Raw genomic sequence first — 11019 nt, forward strand, 5'->3', positions numbered from 1 at the left:
TAACCACCAAAATTTAACAGCATAAGTACAGTAGAGCGTCGTTAATTGGAACGTCGGTAATTGAAATGGCCGGAAATTGGAACGATTTTCAGTCGGACTGTGTCGTGCTGAATCGAACGTTTTTGATACTAGATTTACTTCTAAAGTATAATTTTCATGTTTTTTATATTCTTCAATATATTTATTTTGTTTGTACAAAATAAAGAAATAATTTTTAACGATACGATAGCCTCGATTATTATTATAAAAATTTTCGTTAGGCTTAAAATCGACGAAAATTCAACACGAAGCGACACGCAACGGAGAAAAATTCAACAGGAAGCGATACGCAACGGAGAAAAATTTGAACATCGGACAGGTTAATATATTTTTTCGTACAAAGTCGGAAATTGGAACAAATGACTAATTGGAACAACCCAGTCCCAGACGGCCGGATGGCCGAGCGGTAAAGGTGGCAGCCTACCGCTCTGGGGGACCCGGGATCGAATCCGAACGGGTCGAATAATCCCCAGGAATTTTTCGGGGGGTGGTCCGTTCGGATATGTCGGGCCCCGTCCCTCACCACCCGGTCGCCCCATTGTGGGCCTGGCCGAACCCATAATGGGCCTACTAAAAGAGGCCCTCTTAGTGCCCACAGGGCGGAAAGAGTTTAAAAAAAAAAAAAAAAAAAAAAAAAAAAAAAACCCCAGTCCCAATTGACCTCAATTTTCGACGCTCTACTGTACTCCTAATATAAAACTTCCTGGCAAAATTTCAGAAATTTTCGATAAAAGGCAAAGGAGTTATTAAGCTTCAAAGTGGGTGGACAAAATCGTGCTTTTCACACACACTAGCATCCATACATACAGAAAAAAAACCCAATTTTTTGCATTATTTGGACATTTCGAGGTCTGAGTCCAAAAATGTAAAAATTTAGGTGGTCCTTTTGTGACCGCTCGTCATACTTTCCGTCTCTTATATATAACAGAGCCTGGAATGTAAAGAGATATGAAAGGTAATAAATCTTATGTTTTTAATGGAATTAAAAATGTTCGTATTGATTTTAAGTAAATACATTTATTCGGAAACTTAATCAGTAAATTTAGAAAATTACAGTATATATAATACATTATACAATATTTAGTAATTACAATAAAATTAAGTAATTCAAATTTATAAAATAATGTATTTTTGTATAAATTTTATATTCGTAAATAGGATATTTACATTCATATGCTATTTATTTAAGATATCAAATATATCTGTCACGTGTTTCAGTTCATTGTCAATCGGATCAATAATGCTATCACGGTAACATTGAATTCCTGCTAAATTGGCTTGGTAAAAGCAGTCTTTTCCCTGAAAAATTTTGAAGATATTAACATTAAAAGTTTTATAAATAATGTAAATTCAGAAAACAGGGTAGTTGTCCGGGCAGTTAAGGTATTGGTTTACTGCTCTTGGGACCCTGGGATCGAATCCGGACGAATCGAAAATCCCAGGAATTTTTCGGGGATGATCTGTCCGGATACGTTGGGTCTCATCCCTCCCTGCCCGGTCGAACTTATGGGCAAGCTAAATAGAGGTCCTCTTAGTGTTCATAAGACGGAAAGAATTTTTTTTTTAATATGAAAGACGATTCAAAGTCTCCTTTCGACTATATCATTTCATTTTCTTTAAGAAATCTGCTTCTATTCAAATATTATATACAAATGATAGAGTGAGTGAATTAGCCAACGAGTGAGGGCATACAGCTTTATTTTTCTTGGTGTATTCAATATGGAATCTTATATCATAAATCTAAACATGTTGTAATTTATTATATCTTGTTCAGATTATACATAAACTCAGTTTTGCGTTGAAACGAAGCAATAACCCTGTCTAATTTTATTATTCAATTTATAATGCTAATGAGATTTTATGTTAAAAACTTATGTTTTATATAATTTTTATGCTTTCTCTTCTATTAAATTTTCTGGAAAAAAATCTAAGGTAATATATTAAATACAGAATAAGGAAAATCAATTTAAAGGAATTTTTATTATTTATTTTGAAAGTACGTACTTTGTTTAAATCGTGCTCAAGTAGGTAAAATATTCCAGCTGAATGGAAGGAAGAAAACATGAGTTTTAGAAAAACAGAAGAATTGTTATCTCCACTCAATTCATAGCACCATTCTGCCAACATTAACGTCATTCTAAAACCTTCCACAATTTGGCAATGATCTTTTAAAAAAAATGTATAATTTCGATGAATTTATAAATTAAGTATTAATTAAATACAGTCAAAACCCGATATAGCGTAACCTAAATAGCGCCATCCTCTAAAACGCCACTGAGTAGGCTACTTGTGTCCACATAAATATTAAACAGCAAATCATTAATATCTGTGAATTACTAAATGTGCGATTTTGCATTTGGACGAATTATTACCAAATTATGTGACTTCCAAATTTTAAAATTCAAATTTGTATAGACTTTATTATTATATATAGACTACAGTAATTCTTATTGTTTTCAATACATTAGTTCAGAACCACATTCGATTTAGCGCCAGCATCAAAGCTTTAACAAATGATAGCTTTAAATCGAAGTTTGGCTGTATTTATCCTAGAAGGCAGGTAAAGCAGTAAAGGTGTCAACTGTTTACTGCTCGATTTTTTTACTCTTTCCGCTCTGTGGGCACTAAGAGGGTTTCTTTATATCCCATAATGGGACACTGGGTGGCGACCCGGTGCCCCAGGGACGAGGGCTAATATATCCGGATTCAATCCCGGGTCCCTCAGAGCAGTAGGTTGCCACCTTGACCACTCGGTCCGTTTACAACTGCTATACAATTCTACTAGGATCTGCCGCCGATGGTTCATAGTAATGCCTAACGCGTCCGAGATTAAATATTTGTAGAAAAAAATCAAAAAATAATAGGTAATGAGTATTTATTCAGATGAAAATCATTTATATACAATTTAACCTTTAAATTAATTTTAAAATTAATTTAATTTTAAGTTCAATTAAATTTCGTTTTAAAATTCCAAATTTAAATACTTATTTTCCTATATTAAATTTAGAATTCAAATCTGTAAATATTTGATAACTAATCATCAAATGATAAAAACAGATTCATTATCAGGCTAAAAATATACAGATATTACGTAATTCGGACTAAAAGTAAGCGATTAAATCGCCATCATGTATTAAATTTAATAATTAGAATTAAATTAATTATTATTATTAATTTATATAGTTAAAAAATAAAGTAACTTTTATTACGAATTTTGCAAATATCTTATGAATCAGTCAAATGTAAATATAACTTTCCAAACTGATTCTTAATCTTTTCAAGAAGTATTTGTTTAATTCATTTTAAGCAAGATACCTAATAAAGTAAAGCCATATATAAATAATTTTACAAAAAGCATAATGTCACCTGCAGCGATTTGAGGAGGATCAACACTTGGCTTATTCTTCAATTCTTCCACCCACGACACTGAAACTCCATCCATGAGGCACTCTTCCCATAATGTAGCCATCTATTATTTTATAATTTCTTTATTTCCATCTTCCACAAATTATATGAAAAATGCTTGTTTGGAATGTCTAATGTAGCCATAAAGTCTGAATAGTGAATAAAATAATATTTTTCTTTCAACTTCACCATAGACCATGTGGTTCGGAATTCTAATGCGGGTTCCTCCCCCCTCACAACTACCACCTTTGCTGCAAATAATGAGACTTGAATTCCCACAAAGGAATGCTTTAGCCCTTGACTGGAAGTAAGAATCATTCGACCCATGATCAAAACAGAGCGAGACACCCTCTTGGTAGATCGCCCACATGTTGTATGGCCAAATACCTCTAAACCTAACCAACTGTTGCACATTTCATTGAACTATGTATTGTTAATGAGAAATTACATGTAATTTATTACATATATTTGCCTTTTTTAAACGTTATGGCTACTTTTTATGCACTACATAAAAATAATGTTTACCTTTTGTAAAGCAGAAAACGATCCTTGTTTATCGCCATTCCTATACAAAGCTTCTCCTAAATAATAATAACTACAAGCAGTGCCAACGTGATTCATACCCAACAATTCAACAGTGTAGACAATCTATAATAAAAATTTATTTAAATTTTACACGAAAAATTTTTATAATTATGAAATTCTAAACATACATTTTCCGAGAAGAAATATATTGCATTTTTCAGTTTATTTTCGGCTAAACTTAAACGTCCCCTGGCTCTGTTCAATGTAGCCAAAATCTTATTATCAGATTTGTGTTTAGTTTTTTTGTCTATCCATTCGGCGAACGAAATTGCATGAGTTGCTTGTTGAAGATCTTTACAGTCCAGGCATATTTCAGCAAGGATGGAATAAGGAATGATGAATTCTTTTGAGTTATCTCCGAACAATTCCGGACACCATTGTAAACACTGTGATAATGCAGGCAAACTAAGATGATACTTTCCTTCTATGAAATATTCTTCCATTTTCAACGTAGCAATGGCGTAAATTTCTTTCTGAATAAAATCGTTTATCATGAAATTAATTTAAAGGACGTCATTTCATAAGGATTATTCATAACATTGTCAGAGTGATTTCCACTAACTTGTGGTAAATGGCAAAACTCTTTGAAGTGCTTCGTGGAAATATATTCTCGTATTAAATGTCGCGATTTTTTTCTGTTATCGTCAACTTTTACGAATTATTTTTTACTCGAAATCATTCATGAACCTTATCTAGAACATTCTAGAACTTCCCAAAGTTTACACTCCTCTTGCAGCGCTTATATCATTTATCATGATTGGATGATTAGACGAAATCGCTCTCACAATATTATGAATAATCCTTATAAAATTGGTGTCCTTTGAAAATAAATCAAAAATTACCTTTAATTTTGCAATCTCTTGTCGAATTTGATGACTTCCTTTTACGGTTGAACTTGCATTCATTCGAAGATCTAAAAGTTTATTGCAGATGTCCTTATGCAAGCTTTCCCAATCGTTTTGCTGATGTTCTGATGAACTATCATTTAAAATACCGTTTATGTAAATTATTCTGGTGAGAACAGTCAGCTCTTCAGTTATCGTTTCGAAATGAAATTTAATTAAAAATTAGTAAATTTGATCTGACTTAAATCTAAGCAAGTCAGACAATGGCCTGGGGCCCGAAATTTCCATAATTCGGCATTGCTTAACCAGAAACAAGTTACTAAAGATTTTATGTTTTTTTTCCGCCCTGTGGCACTAAGAAAGTCTTTTTTCAGGTCCACCGTGAGTTCTGCCAGGCTCACAAGGTCAGGGACAGGCCCAACATGTACAGGGTGTTCCAAATTAAACTCGACATTTTCCAGCTGGTACAGCACAAACTATTCATTAGGAAGTCATTAAAGTTTGGGAATGCCTTAATGAGATGATGGGAATTTTTTGTAGAGCAAAAAAATTACTTCCAAAAATCACCACTGGAGGACGCTTTTCAAGCTTAAATAGTGGCATATTTACCTGCAAGATTCACCTCAGGCTCGAATCTATACAATTTTTGACTCTGGGGCTATCTCAAAGACTTACTCGGTCTACCGTGATCTCATAAGAACAGCATGTGCATAACATTCGAAGGCAAACATGCAACCATTGAACATGCTGTTTCACGCTTACAGATGGTAGCAGACAATGGAGGCCATCATGTTTTGAACAGTTTTGTTCACATTAGACAGATAACATGTGTAGCTCATTGTTATGTTCTGTAAATGTCATAATACGCCCTCTAGTGGTGGTCTTTAAAACTAACTTTTTTGCTCTAGAAAAAATTTCCATAATCTCATTAAGGCATTCCCAAATTTTCGTGACTTTTTGACGAATAGTTTTTGCTGTAGCCACTGGGAAATGTTGAGTTTAATTTGGGGCACCCTGTATATATTCTTATGTATTCGAATACTTGTGAAATATTTTTAAATATTTCTACAACTAAATTAATTTCGTACTTAAATTTTGAAGTTCAGCAGACTTCTAGTAGTTGGTACAGAAAGACATGGATAAAACGAAACCCGCCTAAACGGGGAAAAAATTCGGTACCGTGCGATTCCGGTTTACACGAGTATTATTGTACTTTCAAACACCGACTTGCATCGCGTGTTCGGTACTTTAGAAAAAAATTTCAAACCTAAATACAATTATTAGGTACTTGAGATACTTGCATTTATGCTTAAAAATCAATATCATTGGCTTAAATCTTAAATTTTTCGGAATTTTAATTAGTAGCTTCATTTTACATATTTTATTCTATATCTCTACTGGAAAAGTGATACACACAGAAAAAACAATGTCAAAAGTACTATGCAAGTAGCCAATGGTTAATTATATCTGTGATGCAAACTGCACCGAGAAACAACTCATGCAATACTTCCTGCATGGGTGAGAACTGTGCATCTTGTGAATGTTATATCATTGGGAACAATAGGAATGGAGTTTCGGTTCTTTATGCTTCTGTTTAAAGATGACGCACAAATTCGACCGATTGAGCACGTTGAGAAATGCTTAGGTAGAGCATTTCCATAATGGTGTATCGTTATTTCGGTCGTAGTGACGCAGATATGAGACTATATAGGGGATAGAAGATCTACACACCTGTGGACAACACTCTGGTCGGCTTCGTAGGAGAATCAAAAGGATCACTGGATAGAAAAAGTCCTAACTTTTTCAATGACGTCATTATTCAGCAATGTAGACTTTTCTGCGACATTCAGTAGCTCAGTTGTCTGAAGGCATACCATCGACATTAGAGATGTAATGGTGTGGGAAGCGATCTCATTGGATAGCCCACATCCCTTACGTAATACGACTCTCGCTAAAGTATCGTGGGTAATTTATGTGGATGGTACTCCTGCTAATTTAAATTAATTTAATAAACCCTCGAATATATTACCAGGAATACGTACGAATAGCATTTTGAATTTAAAATTGTCCTTTGTTCTTTTTTATACTCGTTTTGATTTGAAAAATTAGAAACTTTTTTGATTTCTTTATGAGCTTCAAATACTAAGAGCTGGTCAATGAAATTTATTTCGATATTTTAAATAAAAATAATTAATAATAGAAAATAACTGTTAAAGGAATGCAATTTTAAGAAAGCAATACTGCTAAATTAATTCCAAATAATAATATTTACAAGTTGTAAAGTGCCCACAAGGAAACCAAACAAATTAAATAAAACGTTTGAAGGTCTAGCTTTATTTACTAATAAAATTTTATAGTTTAAATGTATTGTACTCATCTAATTGTATTATTGCAATAATAATAATAATAATGTTTACTACATTTAATAGAAAAAAAATGTCACATTCTTACCAATAAAAAGCAGTTTTACATTCTGTACAACACAGTGTAGAAGCCGGCCTTCTGCAAACCTGGCATTCCATTTTGCGATAAAAATATTCGAATTTATATAATTTTAAATTTTAAAGCTACAGAATAAGAACACAGATTTATTACATAATGATAGTACGTAATGTCTTCGAATTACGTACTACGTAATACGTAATGATTTTCAATTACGTAGTGTAGCTAAATCTTTGTTCTTATTCTGCGACTTTAAAATTATATAAATTGTACTGTATATACTGTATATGCAATATATACAGTATATAAAATACTACTATCATTACAAGCAGTAGATTTAATTGGGTCTATTTTACATTTTTTATGCTGTTTTATAATCTATTCATTTATTATTGCTATATACATAAAAATTGAATATAGACGTATATTTAATCTCAAAATAAACATTATCCTGTACACCTACTTTTGGTTCACCCTGTCTATAGAACATATATCGGAAAATTATATTGTTAAGCTGTTATAATTATTTTAAATTTCAGACACTTTTTGCAAGAAATTTGAGATCATAAAAAATAAAACACGTCACGCGAAGTGATGTTTCAATATTCGAAGTTTTTATTCCGTGTTGTTTGATTCTCTATTTGACCCTCCTCACAGACTTATACTGTCTATGACGTGGCTAAAGCAGGTCACGCTGTATTATGTCTATTACATCATGTAGAATTTAGCCTGGAGTCGGGTTAAAAGTTACGTTCTACATCACAATAAAAACTTTCGAATCAGGTGACGCCAGAATATTATTTAAAAAAATATAAATACTACTAGACATTCACGAGGGCCTCATTTAACCTAGTGATTAGAACTGAGCTGTCGGCACGATGAGTACCTCGGCACTACGTGGTGTGCTTGGAAGTGGGTTCGAACACACCAACTGATCCGTAATGTGGTGGATTAACTCAAAGTGACGTAAAAGAATCCAGCACGTAAGCCATGACGTGATGCTATTCAGTACCTAATTCTGCGGCAACGTCTTCCACAGTCCGTCTGTTAACACGAATCGTGGCATGTTGACGGTCGCTGCTCGTCTCTAACAGTTCTCACCTCCAACACAGAATTGACAGAAAATACATGGCCTCATGGCCATGTATTTTCTGTCAATTCTGTGTTGGAGGTGAGAACTGAAGAGAACTGAAGTTTTGGTGACGAAAATACATGGCCATGAGGCCATGTATTTTCGTCACCAAAAATTATTTACTTATTGTTTTGTCTTCGTTAACTGAATCAAGCTATTAATTCACACAATTATCATAACTGTTAACTTCGTGGCAATTCTCTAAGTCTCAAAGGTGAAGCCATCTTTACAGGCCTCCTCTCATAATCACAGGGTTAAATCTAGTGTTCAATATGGCCATTCTGTTATCTCATCACGTCTTATCCTTAAAATACTTTATATACTTTATATCTGTTTAACTATAAGGTTTAAAAAACACAATTGTTAAGGTCAAGTGAATTCCCTTCCCCTCTTTCTCTTCCTTCTCTTCTCTCGCTCTCATTGTTTATTAATTCAATATTTTCAGTTTAATTTTTTCAAAAATTTGTATAAATTTTTATTTGAAGATTAATTTACATATTATTCCTAACGATTATTTTCGGTATTTTACAAATAAAAGTAAAATAAAAAACATTATTAAAGATGTTCGTATCTGAATCGAGTATAGGAGTTGAATTTTTAATATGGCGGAGGTAACTGGTAAGAAGTTTTTCGTTTTATCGACCTAAACGACCAAGATAATTCTTTGCTAAGAATTATCTTGGAAATTTAATAATCCAGATTGACACACATTTAAATGAGATATTCTATATTAAATCCATAGAATATAATTTATTATTATTTAAAAAATAAAACTTCTTCAAAATATTTGTCAAAACTCAGTTAAGTAGGATATATTTTTTTTAAAAATATATCTGTTAGCTGACGTTTGGGCCACCCAGCGTATAATTCTCTAATAGACACGAAATATTCTCCTCTTTGAATTTTATTTATTTAAATATAGAAATATTGCATCTACAATAAAGACCCTGATCATTATTTATAGAGATTTTTCAAAAACATTTTATCAGCTTAGTTTAGTAATTATCTAAAACTTAATTAACTTAGGAAACAATTCCTAAGTTAATTAAGTTTCGGTATTTTAAAAACAAGCTTCAGTTTTAATTTTAAATATAACACAATATATTTTCAAATAATACAGAAAAAATGTTTACATTATTTGTAATTCATACCAAAAGATGGCAGCACTTACCTTTCCACAACCCCAACTTTTGATCTCTATTAAAAAAACAATTTAAAAATTCGAATTTAAAATACTTTATAATTGACTTAATTATTTTTTTCCTCGTTTATTCTAATAACTTCAGTAATTAATAAAAAAATTACAAAATATTAATTGTAGCTTTTATGTTTTTTCCTCATTTTTAAAAATTATTATTTAATAATTAAGGAAACAATACTTTTAATATCAATTCTAATTTAAAATATAACATTTAGTCTAATTTTCGGAATGATTTTTATATTTAGAAACGTGAGAAAATACTTTTAGGTTCCTCGTTCCTAAGCTACAGCTTAGGGCCTTGCAGTTCAGGGCTTCTCCTCTTGTAAATTTATTGTTGTTTGATGGGGGAAAAAAGGCCCCTTTAAAAGCCTCTTACAAGGAAAATATCGATTTAAAACATAATACAATCAAACCTCTGAACAACGGCCACTGACGGCAACGTAAAAACTGGCCCGTTGTTTGGAGGTCATTTTGTATGCATTTTAAAATGGCCGCCGTTTAGAAGTGGCAAGGTTCCACTACATTTTATAAGATGAAGTTGAAGTAAATGAAAAATTTTTTAATGATAATCAAAAGAAAAATGCTTAAAATAACAAACAAATAAATATAATTCAATCCAAATGAAATTAATATGATTGATGTGAATAAAATACATTAAACATACTTTATATTTTATGTTTTGCTGTTATAATCTGATTGAAATTTCCGACTTTTTTTTTTTGGTAAGAAATTTGAAATTATACGTCACACAACGTCATATGACGCGATGTTTGAATTAACCAATTGCTTTTTAGCCACGGCGCGGAGTGATACACATTCAAGATTCGGCATCGGCTCCATTATTATCCCGAGAAGTAGCACGGAATATTTTTTATTATTTACATTTTTCTTTTAATAATTGAATTACAAAAAATATACAGATTTTATTTATTCTTATCTCTCTTAATTCCAAAAAAAACTAAAATCTTACTCAAGTTTAACACGAATCTCCGCGCACTTCGCTTCAAACAATTGCGGATTTAAGGATGAAAAGACACTTTAAAAGCTGCAAACCTGTAATTTACGAACTTTTGAATAATTGATAATGGATCTTCGTCTCATTTCCTATTTTAAAAAAAACAGAGAAAATGAAGCATATCCATTGAGATGATACTAAAGATAAGAAAACTCAAAAAAACTTGCCACACTTAGCATTGTCTTCATCCCCTTAAAAGCGTATAAAATTACAATCCACTTTTAAAAAACACTTCAAATATTTTCCCCAATTTAGCAAAATGTAAGGCAGGCACTTAAAACGAATACAGGATGACGATTTTAAAATACAGTCAAACCTCGGAACGACGGCCGCTGACGGAAACATAGTTAAAATG

At 32.1% G+C, this 11019-nt stretch overlaps 1 protein-coding gene across 3 annotated transcripts; it reads right to left on the reverse strand.

Annotated features, from left to right (window-relative positions):
- Positions 1-1044: 1044 nt before the first annotated feature.
- On the reverse strand, positions 1045-7472 carry LOC136972541 (zinc finger MYND domain-containing protein 12-like). 3 transcript variants are annotated; one of them, XM_067267148.1, is made up of 7 exons: positions 7326-7472; positions 4872-5007; positions 4158-4502; positions 3970-4092; positions 3406-3508; positions 2044-2204; positions 1046-1338 (listed from the first exon to the last, which is right to left on the reverse strand). In XM_067267148.1, exons 1-7 carry the CDS (start codon positions 7394-7396, stop codon positions 1216-1218), a joined length of 1062 nt encoding a protein of 353 aa, XP_067123249.1. In that variant the 5' UTR covers positions 7397-7472; the 3' UTR covers positions 1046-1215. The 3 variants fall into 3 exon arrangements, with proteins under 3 accessions (XP_067123390.1, XP_067123249.1, XP_067123321.1); XM_067267220.1 differs by lacking the exon at positions 7326-7472 and adding an exon at positions 6917-7064; XM_067267289.1 differs by lacking the exon at positions 2044-2204 and having other exon boundaries at positions 1045-1338.
- Positions 7473-11019: the final 3547 nt, after the last annotated feature.

The sequence above is a fragment of the Centruroides vittatus genome, unplaced genomic scaffold, assembly GCF_030686945.1.
Source record: "Centruroides vittatus isolate TY-2023 unplaced genomic scaffold, ASM3068694v2 contig_10, whole genome shotgun sequence".
Lineage (NCBI taxonomy): Eukaryota > Metazoa > Arthropoda > Arachnida > Scorpiones > Buthidae > Centruroides > Centruroides vittatus.

What these genes read in the sequence shown, in the direction of transcription:
- LOC136972541 (XM_067267148.1), bottom strand. Translation starts at nt 7,396, where the DNA reads ATGGAATGCCAGGTTTGCAGAAGGCCGGCTTCTACACTGTGTTGTACA. An exon ending in TATATTTCTTCTCGGAAAAT is followed by an intron (nt 4,093 to 4,157) that starts GTATGTTTAGAA and finishes TTTTTATTATAG; the next exon opens with ATTGTCTACACTGTTGAATT. An exon ending in TCCTCCTCAAATCGCTGCAG is followed by an intron (nt 2,205 to 3,405) that starts GTGACATTATGC and finishes TTTTTTTAAAAG; the next exon opens with ATCATTGCCAAATTGTGGAA.